Genomic DNA, 27,645 nt, shown 5'->3' on the forward strand with positions numbered 1-27,645 from the left:
GGCTCTCACTGCTAGGATAAATGAGGCAGAAGAGAGAATTAGTGATACAGAAGACCAAATGACGGAGAATAAAGAAGCTGAGAAAAAGAGAGATAAACAACTACTAGATCATGAGGGGAGGAGAGATAAGTGATACAATAAACAATATTAGAATAATTGGGTTCCCAGAAGAAGAGGAAAGAGAGAGAAGGGCAGAAGGTATATTGGAGCAAATTACAGTGGAGAACTTCCCTAATCTGGGGAAGGAAACAAGCATCAAAATCCAGGAGGCACAGAGAACCCTCCTCAAAGTCAATAAAAATCGATCAACACCCTGACATATAATAATGGAACTTATAAATCTCAGAGACAAAGAGAAAATCCTGAAAGCAGCTTGGGACAAGAAGTCTATAACTGACAAGGGCAGAAAAGTTAGATTGGGAGCAGACCTATCCACGGAGACCTGGCAGGCCAGAAAGGACTGGCATGATATATTCAGGGTGCTAAACGAAGAAAACTATGCATCCAAGAGTACTTTATCCAGATAGGATGTCATTCAAAATAGAAGGTGTGATTAAAAAAAAGCTTCCAGGACAAACAGAAACTAAAAGAATTAATGATCACCAAACCAGCCCACCAAGAAATATTGAAAGGGATCCTCTAAGCAAAGAGAGAGCCCAAAAGTAACATAGACCAGAAAGAAACAGGGACAATATACAGTAACAGGCAACTTACAGACAATACAATGGTACTAAACTCATATCTTTCAATAGTTACCCTGAATGTAAATGGGCTAAATGCCCCAATCAAAAGACACAGAGTATCAGATTGGATAAAAAAGCAAGGCTGATTGATATGCTGTCTGCAAGACACTCATTCTAGACCCAAAGACACTTCCAGATTTAAAGTGAGGGGGTAGAAAAGTATTTATCATGTTAATGGACATCAAAAGAAAGCTGGGGTGGAAATCCTTATATCAGACAAATTAGATTTTAAACCAAAGACTGTAATAACAGATGAGGAAGGACACTATATCATACTTAATGGGTCTATCCAACAAGAAGATCTAACAATTGTAAATATTTATTCCCCTAACATGGGAGCAGCCAATTATATAAGCCAATTAATAACAAAATCAAAGAAACACATCAATAATAATACAATAACAGTAGGGGACTTTAATACCCCTCTCACTGCAATGGGTAGATCATCTAAGTAGGAGATCAACAAAGAAATAAGGGCTTTGAATGACACAATAGACCAGATGGACTTCACAGATATATTCACACCATTCCAACCCAAAGCAACAGAATACACATTCTTCTTTTTTTTTTAAGATTTTTATTTATTTATTTGACAGAGAGATAGACAGCCAGCGAGAGAGGGAACACAGTGGGGGAGTGGGAGAGGAAGAAGCAGTCTCCTGGCAGAGCAGGGAGCCTGATGCGGGGCTTGATCCCAGGACCCTGGAATCACATCCTGAGCTGAAGGCATACACTTAACGACTGAGCCACCCAGGCGCCCCAGAATACACATTCATCTTGAGTGCACATGGGACATTCTCCAGAATAGATCACATCCTGAATCACAATTCAGGTCTCCACCAGTACCAAAAGATTGGGATCATTCCCTGCATATTTTTGGACCTTGAAACTGGAACTCAACTACAAGAAGAAAGTTGGAAAGAATTCACATACATGGAGGCTAAAGAGCATCCTACTAAAGAATGAATGGGTCAGCCAGGAAATTAAATAAGAATTTTAAAAATTCATGTAAACAAATGAAAATGGAGATACAACTGTTCAAAATATATGGGATGCAGCAAAGGCAGTCCTAAGAGGGAAGTATACAGCACTACAAGCCTTTCTTGAGAAACAAGTTCTCAAATACACAACCTAACCCTATACTTAAAGGAGCTGGAGAAAGAACAGCAAATAAAGCCTAAACCCAGCAGGAGAAGAGAATAAAGATTAGAACAGAAATCAATGAAACAGAGACCAAAAGAACAGAACAGATCAATAAAACTAGGAGCTGGTTCTTTGAGAGAATTAATAAGATTGATAAGCCCCTGGCCAGACTTACCAAAAAGAAAAGAGAAAGGACCCAAATAAATAAAATCATGAATGAAAGAGGAGAGATCACAACCAATACCAAAGAAATACAAACAAATATAAGAACATATTTTGAGCAACTACATGCCAACAAACCAAATGCCCAACAGACACATGAAAAAGTGCTCAACATCACTTAGTATCAGGGAAATACAAATCAAAGCCCCAATGAGATACCACCTCACACCAGTCAGAATGGCTAAAATTAACAAGTCAGGAAATGACAGATGACAACCTGGAAGAAATGAATGCATTCCTAGAGACATATAAACTACCAAAACTGAACCAGGAAGAAACAGAAAACCTGAAAAGACACATAACCAGCAAGGAAATCGAAGCAGTAATCAAAAACTTCCAAACAAACAGGAGCCCAGATGGCTTTCCAGGGGAATTCTTCTAAACATTTAAAGAAAAATTAATACCTGTTCTTTTGAAGCTGTTTCAAAAAATTGAAATGGCAGGTAAACTTCCAAACTCTAATTATGAGGCCAGCATTACCTTGATCCCAAAATAGGACAAAGACCCTACCAAAAAGGAGAATTACAGACCAATATCCCTGATGAACATGGATGCAAAAATTCTCACCAAAATACTAGCCAAGAGGATCCAACAGTACATTAAAAGGATTATTCACCACTACCAAGTGGGATTTATTCCTGGACTGCACAGTTGGTTCAACAACTGCAAATCAATCAATGTGATACACTACATAAATAAAAGAAAGAACAAGGATGCAGAAAAAGCATTTGACAAAGTACAACATTCTTTCTTGATTAAAACTCTTCACAGTGTAGGGATAGAGGGTATATACCTCAACATCATAAAATCCATCTATGAAAAACCCACAGCGAGTATCATTCTCAATAGGCTTTTCCTCTAAGGTCAGGAACATGGTAGGGATGTACACTCTCATCACTGCTATTCAATATAGTCCTAGAAATCCTAGCCTCAGCAATCAGACAACAAAAAGAAATAAAAGGCATCCAAATCAGCAAAGAAGAAGTCAAACTCTTACTCTTCACAGATAACATGACCCTTTATGCGGAAAACCCAAAAGACTCCACCCCAAAATTGCTAGAACTCATACAGGAATTCAGTAAAGTGGCAGAATATAAAATCAATGACCAGAAATCAGTTGCACTTCTATATACCAATAATGAGATAGAAGAAAGAGAAATTAAGAAGTCGATCTCATTTACAATTGCACCCAAAACCATTAGATACCTAGGAATAAATCTAACTAAAAATGTAAGAATCTGTGCTCAGAAAAATTGTAGAATACTCATGAAAAAATTGAGGAAGACACAAAGAAATGGAAAAACATTCCATCCTCATGGATTGGAAGAACAAATATTGTTAAAGTGTCTGTGCTACCTAGAGCAATCTACACATTTAATGCAATCCCTATCAAAAAACCATCAACCTTTTTCACAGAAATGGAACAAAAAATCCTAAAATTAGTATGGAACCAGAAAAGACCCCCAAAAAATAGCCAGAGGAATGCTGAAAAATAAAACCAAAGCTGGTGGCATCACAATCCCAGACTTCAAGTTCTATTACAAAGCTGTAATCACCAAGACAGTATGGTACTGGCAAAAAACAGACAACCAGAATGATGGAATTCAGAAATGAACCCTCAATTCTATGGTCAACTAATCTTTGACAAAGCAGGAAAGAATATCCAATGGAAAAAAGACAGTCTCTTCAACAAATGGTGTTGGGAAAATTGGACAATCACATGCAAAAGAATGAAACTGGACCATTTCCTCACACCATACACAAAAATAGACTCAAAATGGGTGAAAGACCTAAATGTGTAACAGGAATCCAACAAAATCCTTGAGGAGAACACAGGCGGCAACCTCTTTGACCTCAGCTGCAGCAACATCTTCCTAGACACATCGCCAAAGGCAAGGGAAGCAAGGGCAAAAATTAACTACTGGGACTTCATCAAGATAAAAAACTTTTGCACAGCAAAGGAAACAGTCAACAAAACCAAAAGACAACCGACAGAATGGGAGAAGATATTTGCAAATGATATATCAGATTAAGGGCTAGTATCCAAAATCTATAAAGAACTTATCAAACTCAACACCCAAGGAACAAATAATCCAATCAAGAAATGGGCAGAAGACATGAACAGACATTTCTTCAAAGAAGACATCCAAATGCCCAACAGACATATGAAAAAGTGGTCAACATCACTTAGTATCAGGGAAATACAAATCAAAACCCCAATGAGATACCACCTCACACCAGTCAGAATGGCTAAAATTAACAAGTCAGGAAATGACAGATGTTGGCAAGGATAGGGAGAAAGAGGAACCCTCCTATACTGCTGGTGGGAATGCCAGCTGGTGCAGCCACTCTGGAAAACAGTATGGAGTTTCCTCAAAAAGTTGAAAATAGAGCTACCCTAAAACCCAGCAATTGCACTACTAGAGATTCACCCCAAAGATACAAGTGTAATAATCTGAAGAGGCACCTGGACCCCAATGTTTTTGGCAGCAATGTCCAGAATAGTCAAACTATGGAAAAAGCCCAGATGTCTGTCAACAGATGAATGGACAAAGATGTGGTATGTATATATATATGCAATGAAATATTATGCAGAAATCAAAAAAATGAAATCTTTCTATTTGCAACAATATGGATGTAACTAGAGGGTATTATGCTAAGCAAAATAAGTCAATCAGAGAAAGACAATTATCATATGATCTCACTGATCTGTGGAATTTGAGACAGGGCATAGGATCATAGGGGAAGAGAGAAAAAAATGAAACAAGATGAAACCAGGAAGGGAGACAAACCATAAGAGACTCTTAATCTTAGGAAATGAACTGAGGGTTGTTGGAGGGGAAAGGGGTAGGGGGAATGGAGTAACTAGGTGATGGACATTGGGGAGGGTAGGTGTTGTAATGAGCACTGGGTATTATATAAGACTGATGAATCACAGACCTGTACCCCTGAAACAAATAATCCATTATATGTTAATTAATTGAATTATAATTTAAAAAATTAAAAAATGGTAAGTGGATAAGCAATCCACAAATAAATAAACCCAATGGATAAACTCATTTCAGTAAATCAGAAAATTAAACAATCTGGATGATCTTGAATGTATTATGCTAAGTAAAAGATCCCAGACAAAAAGAAAGAATATACTATGAGTTCATTTATACAAAAACTTTAGAAAAATGCAAATTAATCTTTAGTTACAAAAAGCAGATCACTGATAGCCCAGGAAGGGTGGGTGTAAGAAGGTCAGAGGGAGGGATTACAAAAGATAAACAAGGAAATTGTTGAGTTTGACAGATAATGTTTGCTATCTTGATCCTGGTAATGCTTTCATAGGTTATACACACATGAAAAAACATGAAATCACACATCACAGTTTAAATAGACATAACTTATTTATTTTAAATACACCTCAATAAGGATATAACAACAGCAAAAAAGGTAACTGGTATTGGATGTTATAGATAACCATTGCTTTTTGGCAGGAAACAGTTTGCAATGATTTGAAGACCTTTAGAGAGAAAACAGAATTTATTCATTGAACTTGTCCTCAGAAAAAATGAATGAAGTTCAGATTTTAGATTGTTTTGGAAGTAATAGCATATTCAATTATAATTACAGGTTGAAAATAAAGTACATATTTCGGGAAATTTAAACTTTCATGATATTTTATAAGGTAGCTTTAAAATACTCTATTGGGGCACCTGGGAGGCTCAGTCAGTTAAGTGTCTCACTTCAGCTCAGGTCATGATCCCAGGGTCCTGGGATTGAGCCCCATGTCAGCTCCTTGCTCAGTGCGATGCCCTCTTCTCCCTCTCCTTCTGCCTAGTTTCCCCTGCTTGTGCTCTCTCTCTCTCTTTCTGTGTCAAATAAATAAATAAAATCTAAAAGAAATTAAAAAAAATAAACCTAGACAGAATGATTTCTCATTCTCTAGCACTAGATGGCTAATAGACACATGAAAAAATGCTCAATATCACTCATCATCAGGGAAACAAACCAAAACCATGATGAGATACCATCTCACACCTGTCAGGATGGCTAAAATTAACAACACAAGAAACAACACATTTTGGCAAAGATACGGAGAAAGGAGAACCCTCTTGCACTGTTGGTGGGAATGCAAACTGATGCAGCCACTCTGGAAAACAGTATGGAGGTTCTTCAAAATGTTAAAAATAGATCTACCCTACAATCCAGCAATTGCACTACTAGGTATTTACCCTGATATTCATGGCAGCATTATCAACAATAGCCGAACTATGGAGAGAGCCCAAATGACCATTGACTGATGAATGGATAAAGAAGATGTGGTGTATATATGTGCGTGTGTGTGTGTGTGTGTGTATACATATATATATACGTATATGTGTATATATGTATACACACACACACATCTGTTAGCCATCTGGATATCTTTTTTGGAAAAGTCTATTCATGTCTTCTGCCCATTTCTTTTTTTTTATGCTGAATTTTTTATTCTCCTTAAAAAGAGAGAGAGCTATTGGTTCATGGGGACAAAATTTAGTAGCAGATGAAACCAAAGTGAGAACGATTATTCACATCTTGGTGTGACAATCCCAGTTGGTTCCTGGGTGAACTTCATTCTATTTTGCCAGACATCAAGATTTCAATGTACATGGCTCATTAGTACTTGTAGGCATTTCTTTTTTTTTTTTTAATGTTTTTTTTCCATACAAATTTAAGGACTATTTGTTCCAGTTCTTTGAAAAATGTCCTCGGTATTTTGATCGGGATAGCATTGAAAGTGTAGATTGCTCTGGGTAGTATGGACATTTTAACTATGTTAATTCTTCCAATCCATGAGCATGGAATATTTTTCCATCTTTTTATGTCTTCCTCAATATCTTTCAAAAGTGATCTATAGTTTCTAGGATATAGGTCCTTTACATCTTTGGTTAAGTTGNTATAGTTTCTAGCATATAGGTCCTTTACGTCTCTGGTTAAGTTAATTCCAAGGTAACGTATGGTTTTTGGTGTTATTGTAAATGGGATGGATTCCCTAATTTCTCTTTCTTCAGTCTCGTTATTCGTGTATAGAAATGCAACTGATTTCTGGGCATTGATTTTGTATCCTGCCACCTTACTGAATTGTTCTATAACTTCTAATAGTTTGGGAGTGGATTCCTTTGGGTTTTCCATATAGAGTATCATGTCATCTGCAAAGAGAGACAGTTTGACTTCTTCTTTGCCGATTTGGATACCTTTGATCCCTTTTTGTCTTCTGATTGCTGTTGCAAGGACTTCTAGTACTATGTTGAATAATAGTGGCGAGAGTGGGCATCCTTGTCGTGTTCCTGATCTTAAGGGGAAGGCTTCCAGCTTTTCCCGTTGAGAATAATATTTGCTAGTAGGCTTTTCATAGATGGCTTTTATGAGATTGAGAAATGTACCCTCTATTCCTACACTCTGAAGGGTTTTAATCAGGAAAGGATGCTGTATTTTGTCAAATGCTTTTTCTGCATCAATTGAGAGGATCATATGGTTCTTGAGTCTTTTCTTGTTGATATGATGTATCACATTGATTGATTTGCGAGTGTTGAACCATGCTTGCATCCCAGGTATGAATCCCACTTGGTCATGATGGATAATCCTTTTAATGTACTGTTGGATTCTATTTGCCAGGATCTTGTTGAAGATTTTGGCGTCCATATTCATTAGGGAAATTGGTCTGTAATTCTACTTTTTGAGGGGGTCTTTGCCTGGTTTGGGGATCAAGGTAATATTAGCCTCATAGAATGAGTTTGGTAGCTTTCCTTCTGTTTCTATTTTTTGAAATAGCTTTAGGAGAATAGGTATTATTTCTTCTTTGAATGTTTGGTAGAATTCCTCAGGAAAACCATCCGGGCCTGGAGTTTTATTTTTTGGAAGATTGTTTATCCCTGACTCAATCTCTTCATAATTAATTGGCCTGTTTGAAAAATCAATTTCTTCCTGTTTCAGTCTTAGTAGTCANTCAGTCTTGGTAGTTTATGGGTTTCCAGGAAGGCCTCCATCTCTTCCAGATTGCTTAATTTATTGGCATATAGATGTTGATAAAAGTTTTAATAATCCTTAGCAATTTCAATGGTGCTGGTCGTGACCTCTCCCTTTTCAGTCATAATTTTAATAATCTCAGTCCTTTCTCTTTGTTTTTGGACAAGTTTTGCCAGTGGTCTATCAATTTTATGGATTCTCTCAAAGAACCAGCTTCTAGCTCTGTTGATCTGCTCTACTGTACTCCTGGTTTCTATTTCATTGATTTCTGCTCTAATTTGGTCAACTGCTTCCTCATGTGTGGATTAGGCCTGTCCCTCTGTTGCCATTCCAGTTTCTTGAGGTGAGAATATAGAAACTGCATTTTAGATTTTTCTATTCTTTTGAGTGAGGCTTGGATGGCTATGTATTTCCCCCTTAGGACTGCCTTTGCAGTATCCCATAGGTTTTGGACCGTTGTGTATTCATTCTCGTTGGTCTCCATAAATTGTTTAAATTGATTTTTGATTTCCTGGTTTATCGAATCATTCCTGAGCAGGATGGTTCTTAGTCTCTAAGTGTTTGAGTTTCTTCCACGTTTNTTTTTCCTTGTGGTTGAGTTCCACTTTCAAAGCGTTGTGGTCTGAGAATATGCATGGGATAATTTCAATCTTTTGATATCAGTTGAGAGNAGCATGATCTATTCTTGAGAATGTTCCATGGGCATTTGAATAGAATGAGTATTCTTTGGTTCTGGGGTGTAGTGTTCTATATATATCTATGAGGTCCAACTCATCGAGTATGGCATTCAAAGCCTTTGATTCTTTGCTTAGTTTTTGCCAGGGTGTTCTGTCTATTTCTGATAGTGGGGTGTTGAGGTCCCCTACTATTAATGTATTTTTATCTATATGTCTCTTTATTCTGGTTAAGAGTTGGCTTGTGTATCTTGCTGCTCCCCTGTTGGGGGCATATATATTTATAATTGTCATATCCACTTGTTGGATACATCCTTTAAGAATAATATAGTGCCCTTCTGTGTCTCTAACTATAGTCTTCAGTTTAAAATCCAATCTGTCTGATATGAGAATTGCTACCCCAGCTTTCTTTTGAGGTGTGAAAGATGGTATTCCATCCCTTTACTTTCAGTCTGAATGTACCTTTAGGTTCAAAATGAGTCTCTTGTAGACAGCAAATGGATGGGTCATGTCTTTTTATCCAATCTGCAACCCTGTGGCGTTTTATGGGAGAGTTTAAGCCATTTAGATTGATAGAGATTATTGACAGATATGATTTTAATGATGCCATTTCTCTTTAAAGTCTTTGTATCGGTTGTGACTTGCTGCTCTGTATCACTCTTGGGGCCTTTTTACCTTTATAGAGCCCCCCTTAATATCTCCTGTAGGGCTGGTTTCGTGGTTACGAAATTGGTTAATGATTGGCGATTTTGGAACGTCTTTATTTCTCCATCAATTCTGAATGACAGCTTTGCTGGATAAAGGATCCTTGGCTGCATGTTTTTCTCTGAAAGAGCTTTAAAAATGCCCCCCCANTTATTGAGAGATATGATTTTAATGATGCCATGTTGCCATTAAAGTCTTTGTTTGTATCGGTTGTGACTTTCTGTTCTGTATCATTCTTGGGGACTTTTTACCTTTATAGAACCCCCCTTAGTATCTCCTGTAGGGCTGGTTTCATGGTTATGAAATTGGTTAATGACTGGCGATTCTGGAATGTCTTTATTTCTCCATCAATTCTGAATGACAGCCCTGCTGGATAAAGGATCCTTGGCTGCATGTTTTTCTCTGAAAGAACTTTAAAAATGCCCCCCTTTCTCACATTCTAGGTCTGTGTAGACAGGTCTGATGTAATTCTGATACCTTTGCCTTTACGTGAGAAATTTCTTTGCCCTGGCCACTTTCAATACTGTATCCTTGGATCTAATATTTGCAAATTGCACTATGACGTGACGTGGCGTAGGTTTTTCGTGGTTGAGCTTGGATGGGGTCCTCTCTGCCTCTTGGACGTGAATGTTTGTTTCCCTCACTAGATTAGGGAAGTTTTCAGCAACAATTTGTTCAAATATCTCTTCTAGACCTCTGTTTTTCTCCATCCCCTCTGGGATGCCGATGATTCTGACATTGGATCGTTTCATTGAGTCAGTAATCTCCCGTAACCTACATTCATGGGCGTGGATTTTTTTAAGTCCAGCTTCTATTTTCGCTTTTTCTTCTACTAACCCATCCTCCAATTCGCTAATACGTTCCTCTGCCTCATTTACGTTGGCCATCAGAGCCTCTAGTTTTGACTGCATTTGGCTCATAAAATTTTTAATTTCTGCCAGATTCACTCTCATTTCCACCCTTAGAGATTCTATATTCTCATTAATATTTTCATTAATACTTTTTTCAAGTCTACACATCATCTTGATCATTGTTACTCTGAATTCCATTTCTGATAATTTGGTTACATCTATATCCATTAGTTCTGTGGCAGAGGCCACAGACTCATTGTCTTTTCTTTGCTGGGAGGGATTTCTCCTTCTCGTCATTCTGATGAGGAGAGGTTGCGGGGTTGTCCAGAGCCCAAATTATTGTTCAGGACCTAGGCCGTGCACCCTTGTTTTATAGGGATCTTAGGGATGTGGGCTTCTTGATTTTTCAGCCTGCCTTCTGGGGGAGGTGTCTGCCGTGCCAATACTCAGGCAATCCTGTTTGAGTAGGGTCTCCGTGTCTCCTGTGAGGGGGGATGGGGCTGGGCACCCTGTGAGCCAGTGTTTCTAGGCTTTTGTTCACTGGCGGCTTTCCCTGGTGGTTTGCTGTGCCTTTTCTGAGAGACAGAGCAGCAGTGGCCAAATCTCAGCCTCTGTCTCAGAACAGAGGGGATCACGGGCCGTTCTCCACTGATGATCTGGCCACTTTAACTCTGTTTCTGTTAGTGCTGCTCAACCCTGCAGCATCCCGGGATGTGCGCCCCACAGCTAGTGTCCCAGCCCTCACTTCCAGGGCCAGCGCATCTCTGTCCTTTATGTTTCTAACACCGCCAGCTGCCAGCCGCCCCCACGCTCTCCCAGAGCTCCCGGAGCTCCCAGTCTCAGTCCGGATCCAGTGAGCACACTGGAGTTCCATGAGGAGTCTGGTGGCGCGCGCTCCCCGCTCACGGTCTCAGTTGTTTTCTCGCGGGTGCCGTCTGTGAGTCTGCCTGCTCCCTTGTGCAGGTGGCTACCGCTTCCCGGTGCCCGAATGCGGCAGCTCCCTCCCCCTTCTGTTTATCTTCCGATATCTGTGCGTGGTTTCACGGCTCCCTGCTTCGTACCTCAATACTCAGTGCTGGAGATGTTCATTTGTAGAGATCCAGATGTATCTTCCTGCGTCTCAGGCTGATTCCGTGGATGTTCAGGCTGGTCTGGTACCTATCCAACTCGACTCAGGGGACCAGCTGAAAAACGGGTCCCCTACTCTTCCACCATCTTAACCCCCCATATTGCCCATTTCTTAACTGGGTTATTTGTTTTTTGGGGTTTTTTTTTTTTTAGATATTATTTATTTATTTATTTGACAGAGAGAGAGACACAGCCAGCAAGGGGGGGAACAGAAGCAGGGGGAGTGGGAGAGGAAGAAGCAGGCTCCCAGCAGGGATCCCGATGCAGGGCTCCATCCCAGGACCCTGGGATCAGGCCCTGAGCCAAAGGCAGATGCTTAACAACTGAGCCACCCAGGTACCCCTTAACTGGGTTATTTGTTATTTGGTGTTGAGTTTGGTAAGTTCTTTGTAGAGTTTGGATACTAACCCTTTATCAGATATGTCATTTGCAAATATCTTTTCCCACTCTGTAAGCGCCCTTTTAGTTTTGTTGATTGCTTCCTTTGCTGTGCAGACGCTTTTTATCTTGATGAAAAGTCCTAATAGTTCATTTTTGCTTTTGTTTCCCTTGCCTGAGGTGATGTGTCTAGTAAGAAGTTGCTATAGCGGAGGTCTAGGAGATTGCTGTTCTCTATCATTTTGATGGTTTCCTGTCTCTTTCATCCATTTTGAGTTTGTTTTGTGTTTTGTTTATATATAAACAAAACATGGCAGTCAGAAAGAATGAAATCTTGCTATTTGCAGTGACATGAATGGAGCTATAGGGTATTATGGTAAGTGAAGTAAATCAGCTAGAGAAAGACAAATACCATACAATTTCACTCATATGTGGAATTTAAGAAAGAAAACAGATGAGCATATGGGAAGGGGGAAAAGGAAAGAAAGGAGAGAGGAAACAAACCATAAGAAACTCTTAAGGATAGAGAACAGGGTTGCTGGAGGGGAGGGGAGTGGGGGATGGGCTAGATGGGTGATGGGTATTAAGGAGGGCTTTTTTGATGAGCACTGGATATTGTATGGAAGTGATGAATCACTGAATTCTACTCCAGAAACCAATATTACACTGTATGTTAACTACCTAAAATTTAAATTAAAAAAAATACTAATTAAAAAAATAAGCTGTCTAGGAATACAAAATAAAATAAAATGTTGTTATAGACAGTAGCATCATTTAGGCCACTTAACTCTTGAAATTTTCAAGTTTTCATTGATTTTTATATCGATGATATACAAGAACACAATACAGTTGGCTTAAATTTATCTTAAGTAGTTTATAAGTCTGAACAAAGTAGAAATGAATATATCTCTTATAAAAACAGTCATATTAAAACAAGATAAAAGTAATAAGTAGTTCAAGCTAGGGCAACACATAAGTTATGGATTCCTAAAGGGCAAAATTGTTCAAAGCCTAGACTGGTGCTTGGATACAGTACATTCAATAAAGATTTGATGGCTTCAATTGATGACCAAATTAAAAATGAATTGTTTGAATAATTATATTTTCAGTTTTGCAGTTTCAAAGTTATTCTTTGTCAAAACAAGCAAAGAGATAAAACACCACCCAAAAAAACCCAAGTAGTATAGCTTCTATAGATAGGATTGTAACATACACAAGCAAGAATGAATGCAGTCAGGGGGAGAGAGGTTCTCTAAGGGGAGAATTCCATTTGAGACATGGATCCAAAACACAATAATAAGATTTTGTTCTTTAGCATTTGTGGAAGTATATGCCATGTCAGTAATATGGTGAGTCCAAGTTAGAAAGCAAAAAAAAAAAAAAAAAAAAAAAAAAAAAAAAAAGGATTAAAATGACCTTTCCAGAGTGAGAATTATCCATGTAAAAGTTAATGCCAAAAAAAAAAAAATTTGACAAGGCAGAAATAAATTCACTTTCCCAGGAAACTATAGAAACGAAACTTTAGCACAGGGTAGCATGCAACTGCACATTAAGGAACTGTTCTGTCTTCTGGGAAAACCACAAACAGAAAATATGAGCCTCTGGAAAAATAAAGGCAAAATAAGGAATTCATCTAGGTATCTGGTTTCTTTCATTCTCCTTTGCTGTTTTAGAACTAAAAAGCCATCAAAAGCAGATTTTTTTTCATTATGATATCATTGAAAATCTTTGCAATCTTTGCAAATGATTACTGCTATTCATGTATTTTCCCTTTTGCGATTCTTTATTTTTGAGTAGTAAATATGGCACAGCCTTATTCCATTAATATGTAGCAACCTAAAAACTCAGCAGAGAAAATCCAGAAACAATAAAGACAATGAAAATTCCTTATAACACAATATACATTCTCTGAATGACTTGTTTAATAAGGCTTTGTTTAAATAATTTTATCAATATGCTTGAAGTCACTCTACAAAATCAATTGCAAAGTCCATTTTTATTTTACCGAAATCCACACAAAGCTATACTAAACTTTTAATTTTAAGATAAACTATTTTGACCATTATCTGATCCTTAGATTTGGATAACTTATAGTGACAAAAAGCAGATCAGTGTTAGACTTGGGTAGGGAGGAACATGAGAGATAGAAAGGAAGAATTACAAAAGTGAACAAAGAAATTTTGGGATTTTTAAAAAGCTTTTATTTATTTATTTGAGAGCAAAAGAGAGTGCAAGAGCAGGGGGAAGGGGAGAGGGGAGGGAGAGGAGAGAGAGAATCTCAAGCAGACTCTGTGCTGAGCATGGAGCCCAGACAGGGCTCAATCTCAGGACCCTGAAATTATGACCTGAGCCAAAATGAAGAGTCAGACACTTAACCAATGGAGTCACCCAGGTGCCCCAGAAATTTTGTGAGTGGATGGATATATTCACACTATCTTGATTTTGGTGATGGTTTCATGAGTTATACATACGTCAAAAATTATCAAATTGCACAATTTAAATATATGTAGTTTGTTATATGTCAATTACACCTCAATAAAAGTGTAAGACAAAAGGCACTTGGTACTGGGTGTTTTAGATAATCACCGCTCTTTAGTAGACAACAGTTTGCAACCATTTGAAGACCCTTAGAAAACTTATCTCTAGTTAAAAATCAGAGAAGCTCAGATTTCAAATTGTTTTGGAGGTAGTAACAGGACTATGATTTGATACTTACCTTTGGATAAGTATCATTTTAGGTACTCCATGTCTATATATTTGACATTTAAAATTCTTGTGTCTTTAATTAAAGAATATCAATTTATTCATTCAACATGTTACTATGTATCGGGCATTGTTCTTGGCATTGAACATAGGCTAGAGAACAAAATATTTCCTCATACCATACAATGTATATTCTGGAGACTCTTTATCTCAGATGCTCCCTTTTTCAGTGTCTGTAAGTTTGTGGCAAGGAGTGGGAAGTTAGACGATTTGAAAAGTTGATTTATATTGTTATGAGGAACTGGAACATATCCATTGCCTACTTTTGTTTTAAATGCACAGCTATGGGCCTGAGCCACTCTACCTTGTTTCCTATTCTCTTGTTTCACCAAATGGAATGAATATTGTGGCTCTTTTGTTTTCTTCCTAAAATCATACTGATTGTCTGAGATTCAGACCTATATTTATGCCTCACTGAAAAGAATGCACTTTACTCCAAGAACCCGGCCTTGGAGCTACAAGCAATAATTGATCAATACATTGGGTTATCTTCCTTTGGAGAAGGGAGAGCATATTTTCAGCTGTGTGGGTGGCTGTACTATGTTACCAGGGGCATTTAAAAAACTATTTAGGTGTGGAGGGTGCCTTGGTGGCTCAGGTGGTTAAGCATCCAACTGTTGGTTTTGGCTCAGGTCATGATCTCAGGTCCATGAGACTGAGTCCTGGCATTCTCTCTCTCCTTCTGTCTCCCCCTCCCCTCTGCTCTTTAATTAAAAAAAAAAAACCAAAAACCAAAAACACAACTGTATAAGTGGGAAGGTGGTATATGTAGATACTGGGCACCAAAGATATAAAATGTAGAGAGCATCTTCTTGTCTACTCACCATCTCTGAAAAACTACTCTTCCCTAATTTGCAGTCTATGTGCTTCTGGTCCCAATCCCAATTTACAGGGGTGAGTAAATGACCCAAATCTTGCCAATTACAGTATTCCAATCTCATGATTACTGTGATTGATTTAAAGATGATCATGTAATCCAGCCAGATTGGCTGGAATTCACCTTAGAATTTTTGCTAGAGCTATAAGGAAAGAAGAATGGTTTCTTTTTGCTAAGATTGCTAACTCTGAGGACAATATAAGCCTAGAATTGCTAAGGATCACTTTTCCCACAACGTGTTCCTGTAAATGAAGCCAACAGACATAAATAAGGCTAAGAGATGGATGGTGTCTTGATTATACTCATCAGCCAAACCTCTAGGTATATGTACTGCTGGACTTCCTGATTATATTAGCCAATCCTGAGTTTTGCTTACAACTATTTGAGGTAGGTTTTGTCATTTTTAATGGAAACAGACTTGACTAAAACACTGAATATGAAAGGACAGAAATTTGTGACCACTATGGGCAGAAACCAGGCAAATCAATAAAACTCTGGCTGGTTCATTTGGGAGATCAAGGGGCAGGTTCCATATTTTTCACGATACAAGAACTGTAATATTAGGCTTCACTAAGAACATACTGTCTTGATATCATTTGGAATCAAAGGTATTATGCAATTTGGCATGTACCTAGTTTTATAACCTTATCTATCACTCTATACCAACAAAAGGAATCTGCATCAGCTAGTCAGTTTCATTCACTGTTCTATAAATCCACTATGCATATTACCTGGATGTTCAGGCTCTGCTCATGTGATTTACCCTGCCTGGAATGCCTTCCCCTTTTCTTGCCATTTATTCATCAACAATCTAATTCAAGATCCATCTTTTCCATGAAACCTTCCCTAATCCTTCCATCTCATGTTAATCTCTTTCTACTAACACTGAACTATAATAACTACTTATTTCTTACATGATGCCTTTGCCATTATCTAACAGTATATGTATGTATCTTCTTTTTCCCAGACTATAAACTGCCCCAAATTATAGCCAATATATTATTTTTGTATATATCCTATAGTGTTTACCAGGCATAGTTCTTACACAGTAGGACCTTAATAAATGATTTGTTATTGATGGATTTAATCACATTTTCTTTCAGCACCAGTTTTTGAGTAACAACTAAAAACATCAAATTACTCAACCAAACTCAAGTGATCCTTCTTTGTTAAAAGTAACTGGTTTAAGTAAAGTAGATCCATCTAGACTAAGATCTACTCAACTGACTGCAGGCTGGCTTATTCAAATTAAGTCCACTGAGGTGCTAAAAAGGACATTTAGAAGCATGCCTTTGCTTGATAGGAGCAGACTCTTCAAATGAACTTTGGTATTTGTCTACAGTGATGACCACCCTAGTGGAAAAAGAGAACCCACTGCTTAGCCCCTTCTGGTATCTCTCTGATTAGTTGTCTCAGCTCATTTTGTAGCAAACAACTGGTCCCACTTACCGAGAACATCATCCAAAATTCAACTATTTGGCAATCTCAGTAGTCCAGGGAGGTTAACAGCTGAATCAACAAACATTCTAACTATCCTGCTACCAAATTTGAAGGAGGTTTGCTGCCAGAACTGGGAGGAAGCATGGGTTTAGCGCTCAAAACTGATTTTACTTTGCTTAAAGAAATAGATTCCTATATGGCATTTTCCATGTTTTTGTTAAAAGCAAAGAACTAGCATGGAAAAAAAATTAATCTTATGCTTTCAAGCACCTGATGTTTTATCTTGGGACATCTCTAATATTTACAACTCTGGAAAGAACTAAATGCACAGGTATGTTTACTTCTCTGGTACAGCAAATGTAACTTGCCTAGAATAAGTAAAACGTTATGAAGCAAGGGAAAAAAAACTTCGAAGTGGTTTGAAGTGACATTTGTTCAGATGATCTTTAATGATGAACAGTCTCTTCAGGGCCAGTGGCAAATAACTTAGCATTTACAACAAAAACCTTCAGAGTGCTTTGCTTTCACTGACTCTTATGAAGATCTGAGCTTCTGAACTAGAAGGTACTAGAAAGAAATATCGTCTTGTCCTGTCTTACTGGTAGTACAGATGACAATTTATATGGTATGATTAATTTGAGGAGCATAAAAGTTTCTAATCACCCACAAATCTTTCCCTGCTAACTAAATGACACCCTAAATTCTATAATTCAAGATGCATTGCATTAGTTCCAGGTTTCTGTTTAGTGTTAAGATATAAATATCAGGGGGCGCCTGGGTAGCGCAGTCCTTAAGCGTCTGCCTTCGGCTCAGGGCGTGATCCCGGCGTCCCAGGATCGAGTCCCACATCGGGCTCCTCCGCTGGGAGCCTGCTTCTTCCTCTCCCACTCCCCTGCTGTGTTCCCTCTCTCGCTGGCTGGCTGTCAAATAAATAAATAAAATCTTAAAAAAAAAAAAAAAGATGTAAATATCAGGGGCGCCTGGGTGGCTCAGTCATTGAGTGTCTGCCTTCCGCTCAGGGCGTGATCCTGGCATTGTGGGATCGAGCCCCGCATGGGGCTCCTCCACTGGGAGTCTGCTTCTTCCTCTCCCATTCCCCCTGCTTGTGTTCCCTCTCTCTCTGGCTGTCTCTCTCTGTCAAATAAATGAATAAAATCTTTAAAAAAAAAGATATAAATATCAATATCCTTGAAAGGGGATTCTTTTGAAGTTAGCTGTTCTGCTAACCATTTATTGCTTGGAGTACAATATATTTATCAGGTCTTTAAAAACAAGAGACACTGCTTGTTGGAGATAGACAAGAACTCATGCTCAAAAGGGAAAGAACAGAGGAAGACCAGTGGCCATAGGAATTAAGTTATTTGGCTATTTTATAATTTTCTCTAAGGACTAACCTGATTCTAGACTTTTAAAGAATTAACTGATTTTTAATTTTTCATTTTAACAAACCTAATTAATTTTGATGTCTGAAAAAAAGACAAATAGAGACGGTGGAGGCTTTGACATAGTTGGAATTGAATACTGATTTCTTGAATATAAGTTCCTTGAAGTCAAGACCAAATCTAATTGACCTCAGCATTTTTTTTTCAGTGATGAGCATATAAGGGATATCTCAAAAAGATCTGTTGACAAGAAATAATTAGAACTGGATTCTCTAAAGAAGAGCCTAAATGGAAGAGATACTTCTATAGTTAGGTAGACCTCTGGGTTCTAAGGATCAGACAATCAGACAATCACATCTACATGACTGCCAATCATATTGGGTAGAGAGAATGTCAGAGATCCCTGCCAGCATTAAAAAGATTGTGATTACTGGTTTGGCAAATGAACTCTTTTTCTTTATAATTAAAAGAAAATTTAAAAAATAGTCTGCATTCATGTGGGGCCCTTCAAATTTGGAAGTTTCAGAAGTTCATCTTCACAGAGTCAGATACATATTTTATGAGTTTACCTTTCCTTCCTTTAAAGTTCCAACTAGCACCACTATCTAGAAAATTACAGAATGCCTGATCCACAGGCATGGAACCTCACAGAATATAGCATTTGAAGAAGATACCCTCTCTACAGCAAAGCTACAAGAGTGGACCCCTGATATGATTCATTGGCCTTCACCCATTCTGCACTATTTAGAGGTAGTCAGCCTTAAAATACTTTGGAACTGCCTTCTAAAGTTATAATTGAAGTGCCAGCTTAAAGAAAACAATATGAAGGGAGTACCACCCATTGCGATATAATGTATTTTTTTAAGTCAGAGACCTGTATATGGTGCTTTTGTCTCTAATAGGAAGGATGCATGACTCTGGAAACCAAAGAATAGAAGTGGATGTGGTCCTATTTACCATCACTCCCAATGATGCACTATATTTTGTACTTTCTTTCCCCACAACCTTGGACTCTTCAGGGCTAGATATCCTGTTACCCAAAGGATCTCTCTCTTGACAGGAGACACAACAAACATCCCACTAAACTAAACTGAGGGCTGTCAACAGGGCACTGTGGACTTTTTATGATGAGGTCTGAGCAAACAAAAACTGACCCTGAAAAATGAAAATTGGCAAGACTTCCTTACAAAAAAGGGCAGGAAGGGATACATGTGGAACTCACGTGATACACTGGACACGTTTTAGAACTCCTATCAAGCGTTCATATTCTTAGTAATGAAGGTTAAGGTCATACCACCAGGTAAGCCACCAAGACCCACTGAGGTGATAGCTGAAGGTGAAAAGAATTTAAAATGGATAGTAAAGGAGGGAATGACAAGTACCAGTTGTGACCCCAAAAGTAATTAGATCAGCAGCACCCATAGTACATACCATTTACATAGATCAATTAGACCAAAAATAAATGAAGATATAGCAAAACCTAAACAACATAATAAAGAAGAACAAGTCACTATATACTATATATTAAACTTCACATTTAAAAATAAAAATATACCTCCTTGTCAAGTGTATATTGAAATGTATAATGAAAAGTCAAGTGTATACTGAATCACAAAAAATGATCACAACAGAAAAAGAAAAGATTGATAAGTTCCAAAAAATAGAACAACATCCTCTGATAACAATGTGATAAAAGTAGGAATTATTAACAAAACCAAAACCAATAGTCTCTCCCACCTGGAAATTCTAAAACTCCTTTTTACAAAACTCTTGGGTAAAAAGGGAAATAACTGAAATTACAAAACTTCTAAAATACAATGGCAATAAAAATACTTTATACCAGAATCTTTGAGATACATTTAAAGTAGTAAGCAGAGGGACAGTGATAGTTCTTAATAGTTTTAGAAATGAAAATAAAATAATGAAAATAAATAAAATTAAATTCCTAACTAAAAAAAATATAAACCAAAAGAATCTCCAAGAAATATTAAAGATAAAAGGTGAAACTAATTACATAAAGAAAAGAAAAACAGAAGATGATAAATAAAAATTTCAAAAAATTTTTGAGAAAATGGCACGTGGGCAATAACCATTAAAACAACAATTTAAAAATCATGAGACTATTTTGTGGATACGTATGGAAGTAAATTTGAAGATCCAGATGAAACAGATAATTTCCTAAGGACAATTTAAAAAACTAACCCCATTAGAGATAGCTTAAAAAGGTTAATTTCTGTAGATGCAGTAAGAAAATTTGTCAAGGAACTGCCCCATAAAAAAGCATCAATTCCAGGTGGTTTTAGAGAGGAATTCCATCAAAGCCTCATAGATAAGATAGCCCCAATATTCCATAAATTACTCCATAGCACTAAAAATTAAGAAGACTTCCTAATTATTTTCATGAAGTAAGTATAACAGTAATACCTAAACTTGAAAAGAAGTACAAAAAAGATTGAATATTATAGATCACCACTTATAAATATTGATGCAAAAGTACAAATAAATATTAATATGTATTGGTAAATATTGGTTCAGCCATTATGGAAAACCGTATGAAGTTTCCTCAAAAAAAAAATTAAAAATGGAACTACCATATGATCAAGCAATTCCACTTCTGGGTATTTATCTAAAGAAATAGAACACACTAACTTAAAAAGATGTATGCAGCCTTATGTTCATTGCAGCATAATTCACAATAGGCAAGATATGGAAACAATCTAAAAATAATCCATTTGATGGGTGAATGGATAAAGAAATGATATGAAAGAGAGATGATGATGGCAGAGGAAGAGGACCCTAGGCTCGCCTTGTCCTACAAATAGAACTAGATAACTATCGAATCCTCCTAAATACCCCAGAAATTGACCTGAAGACTGGCAGAACAAACTACACACTAAAGGTAGAGAAGAGGCCACATCAAAGAAGGTAGTAGAAAGTGCAGAGTGTGGTTTGGGAAAAAAGGGATTATGGCTGATGTGTTGGGGAGGGAGCTGCAATTGTAGAAGAGGGTGAGAGACTAGAACACAAGGGGAAAATGAATCCCCATAGCAGTGGCTTGGAAAGTGAGAGGGGCAAATTTTGTGAGTTCTTGCAACCAGCGGAGCTTAAAGCCTGGAGTTTTAAAGGTCAGTGGGTATGGCTGAGAGAGACCTCAGAGGGCATTGCCCTGACCCTGGAGAGAAGGCAGGCAAACAACCTGTTGACATACAGCATGGAAACAGCAATCTGACGAGTGTCTGGGGCATAGAGTGGGGAGGTTATTTGCTCATCTTGGAGCATGTCCCAAAGAGGCAGCTTTCATGGAAAGACCCATCTGGGAACAAATGAACTGGCTGGGGCCATGTCCCTGCCCTGCACCTCAGTATAAGCACAGGGCGCCCTGAAGAAACCAGCACAGCCTAATACTCCGTAACTAATTTGCTTATACTAAGCCCTGTCACCCTCTGCTCCAGTGGAGCTTCCCTCCCAGTCCTGCTTCCCTCAGTCCCAATGGGCCTCTCCCCTTTAAGATCAGCCCAAACCCCTGCTCACAGTGTGTCTCCCAATGTGAGGGTTTGCAGAACATCAGTTCCAGTGGCAGTGGAAACAGGTCTCATTTCACAAACAGATTGGAGCATACCTGGTTAAAACATGCCACATTCAGGCCAAGGACCAAACACTGCTCACAAGAGACAAAGAGAGCCTCTGCAAATGACCGGCCTGATGCATAAGGCAGCTAGGACAAAACAGCAAAGCACACATACTCTGGAGACACTCTCAAAAGTGCCAGACCCTGGAGAACAGGGGATGCTACACAGCAGGGCAATACAGAACCTCTTCTTCATAAGGCCATTACCCTCAAAAATAGCAGATGTAGTTGACTTTCCTAACACACAGAAACAGGCACAGAAACTTAGAAATAATGAGAAGACAGATAAATTTATCCCAAATGAAAGAACAGGACAAGGCCACAGCCAGAGATTTAAGTGAAACGGATATAAGTAACATGCCTGATAGAGAATTTAAAGTAATGATCATAAGAATCCTCACTGGACTTGAGAAAAGAGCAGAAGACATGAGAGAGACCCTTAACACAGAGGTAAGGAATAGTATAGCAGAGATAAAGGACTCCATAAATGAAATGAGGAACATGCTTGATGGAATTAACAGCAGGCTGGAAGAAGCAGAGGAACAAATTAATGACCTAAAAGAGTAATGGAAAGTAATCAAGCTGAACAAAAGAGAGAAAAAAGAATTATGCAAAAGAAGAATAGAGTTAGGGAACTCAGTAACAGCCTCAAATGTAAAAACATTCATACCACAGGAGTCTCAGAAGAAGAAGGGAGAGACAGGGGAGCAGAAAATTTATTTAAAGAAATAATAGCTGAAAACTTCCATAATCTGGGGAAGGAAACAGATATCCAGATCCAGAAGCCATGGAAAACCCCCATCAAAATCAACAAAATAGATCCACATCAAGACACTGTAATCAAACTGGCAAAATATAGTGATAAAGAAAAAAATTTTAAAGCATCAAGACAAAAGAAGACAGTAACATATGAGGGAAAATCCATAGGGCTAGCAGGGTTATTTCTCTATCATTGAAACATTGTAACATTCGTGCAGGAACAATCATTCAAGTGGAACAGAAAACAAAATCCAGACATAGACCAAAGCAACATGAAAATTTAGTATTTGTAGAGGTGGCTTTTAAAATTGACTAAAGCAAAGACCAATTTTTTAACAAATGGTTCTGGGACAACTGATAACCCATTTAAAAAAAGACGAAATTAAATATATATATATATACCAAAACATTCAAAATTAAAAAAAACAACTCCAAGTAATCTCAAGTTACTCAGGCTGCTATCATTCAGAAGTATTAATGTTATTATTAATCAAAAATGTTATTTTTCAGATATCAACTTGAACCTTTTATCACCCAATAATTAACAAAAGCTATCACAGAACTATAAACCTAGGTGTCACCATTTTGGCTCCTAATAAAATTACTTTTACTGAATTGTACTTCAGCATTTTGACATCAGTCTGAAAGATGGAAATCACACAACACCATGAACTGCTGTACTTCTTTTGAACTATTACTCTGTTTTTTATACAAGGGAGAAGATATTCGTATTACTGGTCATGCTTCACTGTTTTGGCCAGTAGGAAGTTCAGACTCAAATTTATAACATGGTTCCAAAAAAATGTACAGGGTGTTGTGGCTGTATTTTGAGAAAAGATGATTTTTCAATCTCAGCTGAGTTCATTTTTTTTTTAAGATTTTATTTATTTATTTGTCAGAGAGAGCAAGCACAAGCAGGGGGAGCAGCAGGCAAAGCGAGAAGCAGGCTCCCTGCTGAGCAGGGAGCCAGACGCAGGACTCAATCCAAGGACCCTGGGGTCATGACCTGAGCCAAAGGCAGATGCCACCCATGTGTCTCCTCAGCTGAGTTCTTAATACCACTCAGAAATTATTTTATAAGTCTTTAGTCACTCCCCCACTTACTCTTCACAGAGCTCCTCAACTGTGCCCTTTCCACATGGCCACAGTCCTCTAACTCTTGGGATTGTCTCCTACTTACAAAGAAAACAGAATCTACCCTATTTCACCTTTTTTAACTTCTTCCTCCATCTGAAACAAATCCCTACACTTGTGCTATGCACAACTCATTTATTCTTGATCTTTCTTGCTTTTTAGAGCAAAAAACACGTTAAGATGGCCTCTTATTCCCTTCTTACACAAACTAAATGAACTGAACTGAGCGGTTCAAGTGCTGTGAATTATGTATCCTCATTATTTCTTGAAGCCATCTTTTCTTCTCAATTGTAACAGGCCCTCATCATTTATAGCCTAGTCTTGCATTATCCTCCTAAATAGTGTTTAGTTAGTTTTGTCACCTCTCTCCTCTTTTACGGTTTTGTTCTTACTACTACACATGTGTTGAAAACACAAGTCTGATCATTTCATTCCCTTGCTTAAAAATCTTTGATCACTGCCTAAATAAAGTCTAAATTTAACACAACCTATAAAACCCCTTATCTGAGAAAATTTATCTACTGTGCAAGTAGAAACTTTTCAGGTTTGATATAATATTAAACTTACTATTGTAAATTCTTAGACCTGCAACTCTATCAAAAGTCTAATGTTGAGAAGGAGTTGGATAAAATGTTGCCTCGTATATAACTGCCAACACATTATACTTTTATGATTAAAAAAACTTATGATCTTTAGATTAGACCCCTTTTCCCAAACAACCTTGTACCAATTACACAAATACAGGTTACATCTTTGGCCCAATGAAAACACTTAATGCAGGTGAGTAGGAGGAATGGGCACAGTCTGACAAGGCTGGAGCTCAGGACCTTGTAATAGCAGTGTAGAAATCAAACACAATGAGACAATGTTTTGAATGATGAATGCAAATCATAAAAGCTCAGAGGCAACAGAGAAAAAAGAAACATCTTTGGAAGACCACATAAGTAAAAACATGGCCCATGCATCCTTTAACCTGGCTTTAGGAAAAAGAAGAAAATTATCCCAACCATACAGATAATTAGGCGGTGACACAGTCCTCCCTAGCGCATATCCCAACTGTAACTAAAGTTACAATACAACAACCCATGTTAATAATAACAATCTTTAAAGATAATAAAAGATAAATCAAGTTCTATATCCTCAGTATGGGAAGACAGGTAAATAGAATTCCTTCCAGGAAGGTTTTCATGAAAAAATTCTTAAAAGCATACAGGCTCACAGAAGATATAAGCTTATATTAATGTGTTACTATTTAAATTTTTTAAATTAAATTAAAATACTATTTTAATTATCTATTTTAATTACTATTTTAATTATCTGTTAATAATTGCTTCAATTACTCAAAACAATTTCCTTCTTCCTAGAATGCTGACATCAATATATCGCTGTATTTTATCTCCTACTATGTCCTTATTAATAAAACTAGGTACAATGTAGTTTTTTAGATTTTTGAATTACCAATATCTAATGTGTTTTTAAATGAGACAAAAAGAATAGGTCTTGCTGAAGAAATCGGCCAACCTTGAAGAAGAGATGCAGGGTAAGAAGTAGATTTAATGGTTTACAAAGAGAAGGAGAAAGCCTCAGTAAACAGTGTTACTTCTAGAAATTCTGTGTACTGCTTTGACACTGTTTATTGCTCTGATTTATTTATTCTGAAGTCAAATCCATTTTCTCAGCTTTACTGCTGTATCAATGATTCTGAATTAGATATGTATGTGTATTTATACGTGCATGTACATATATTTTTTGGCTTATATTTCTGAACTAAAGTGAGCTTCAGAAGCTTTATCTCCATGTGGTACATATCTTTGACTCATAAAATGATTTGTAAAAAACTCAAATGTTTCATGTTAGATGCTTGTCTTCTATGTGAACATGCAGGAAAAAGAAAAAAGACACTCTACATCAAGTATTCAGCCAAAGTCAAATTTCAAAGAGTCAACAAGCAAACTTGACATATGTACTACAGACTTAATTGTATTTATTCTAGAATATGAGATCCAAATGATATATGCATACAGCAAACATTGGAAGAATTTTGTATTAAAAATGCAGTGGAGTTTATCCTGAATTTTGATTTCATGCCCCAAGTATGTGTTATTAATTGTTGTGCCAAACAAATAAATCAGCTGTGATCTAATCAGTACTATAACGGGGCTAATACCTTTCTGGTTCCTTGTGATCACTGTTGCATACCTTTTGATGGAGGAGAAAAAAATTTAGTTCAAACTATTTACAAAGATGTGAACTTTAACAAGAATCTTTCTTAAGCCTGTTATGTAAAAATGTGTTTTACAATCAAGTTTAATTTCTACAACTTTTGTTTCAATTTATTATCTTCCAACCAACATTTTACCTCTGGTCCTGGAGGGCCACCTGGTCCTTGGGGTCCTGGGTCACCCATCTGGCCCTAAAATGGGGGTGGGGATAAAAATATAAGTATTAATCTGATAAATGCAATTTAAAACAGAAACAGACATATGATAAGCAAACAGAACTCAATGTATGATGCCTCAATGTATGATATATAAAGGCTTTTCAGCAAACAACACTCAATATATTATGTCAAACAAAATTGTAACCACCATTCAGAAAGACTTAATTTGTAAACATCATCACTGTGGAAAACTTAAATAAAATGTGTATGAATGTAATATATATTTACTCCTAAGTGCTGGAGATACAAAAAATTGAGTTAAGTGCTCAAATCAAGAAAATAAATATTATGTGTATGTGTAGGTTAGCCAGAGATAAGGCAATAATTTGACTCAACAAGGTAGGGGACTCTAGATGAGGAACTGCTTTCATAAAAAACCAGAGTCCAGGACTGTCCCCGAAAATTCTTCTCTCCCTTGATACTACAAGGGGCCTGATTTAGTAACTAAGAATCATCTGGATTTAAATCCCTGCTGCTTAATCTCTCTCTTAGGCTCAGTTTTCTTAACAATAAAATAGGAATAATAATTATAACAACTACTGACATTGTTACAGGGTAATTGTGAGGATTAAAGAAGACAATATATTTAAGGTGCTTAGTTTAGCACAGTGCCTGGCAATAAATGTTAACCAGTTTTATAACCATTAATCTTTCCCTTTATATCCTTTGTCCTCCCCTGGGTACCTATAATTCCTAGATTGTTTTCATCATTATATTAAAATGTTGAGGATTTGTTGTCAATATTTCTGAAGCCATTTTCTGACACCTGGATTAACCATGTGAAATCAGGGCTGGAGAGGAAGTTCAGAGGAGAGAAAAGTGGTTATAAAGCCTGCAACTAGAGAAGGCTGGCATTGTTCTCAAGAGAGAAAAGGAGACAGTAGTCTGATACCTTTGTTTTCATAAGAAAAAACTAATGAATTCATTATTTCTGTCATATTAAATTTCTACGTGAGTTTCAAATTTGACCTAATAGGTCTCAGATGACATAAAATTACAAGAAATAATATATGCCTATCCAAGCTTCAAGAAGTAAAGCACTGTTTTCCATAAGCACTAAAGCCATTCTCATACAGCACTTAAGTATCTGGGTATTTGGATATAAAACAATACAAAATAGAACTACTGCAATCAAATCTAGAGAAAAGTAATGAACCATTATATAAAACTTGATTTAAGTTCTTCTAAATAAAGTCATAATTCATCATAATCAGTATCTAGAGGAGTCTTGAATTAAAATGGCAAGTTACTTCTCTTAAAGAGATAAAGATGGGGCTCTCACTGGAGACCTCTGGTGGCAAAAAACAAATGAGAAGCTAAATTAGCTTTGAGGAAAAAATAGGATACTCTAGGTCTTTGTTTTCGGAAAAGTTAATTGACA

General features: G+C 37.3%; 1 protein-coding gene across 2 annotated transcripts in view; it reads right to left on the reverse strand.

Annotated features, from left to right (window-relative positions):
• Nucleotides 1-27,645, reverse strand: part of COL24A1 (collagen type XXIV alpha 1 chain) — a 380,233-nt gene that overhangs the window by 237,978 nt on the left and 114,610 nt on the right. For both annotated transcript variants that reach the window (XM_034653815.1, XM_034653814.1), the window contains exon 21: nucleotides 26,184-26,237. In XM_034653815.1, the coding sequence (XP_034509706.1) occupies nucleotides 26,184-26,237 (54 nt within the window). The remainder of the gene's footprint in view (nucleotides 1-26,183; nucleotides 26,238-27,645) is intronic.

Source organism: Ailuropoda melanoleuca, chromosome 2 (genome assembly GCF_002007445.2).
Source record: "Ailuropoda melanoleuca isolate Jingjing chromosome 2, ASM200744v2, whole genome shotgun sequence".
NCBI lineage: Eukaryota > Metazoa > Chordata > Mammalia > Carnivora > Ursidae > Ailuropoda > Ailuropoda melanoleuca.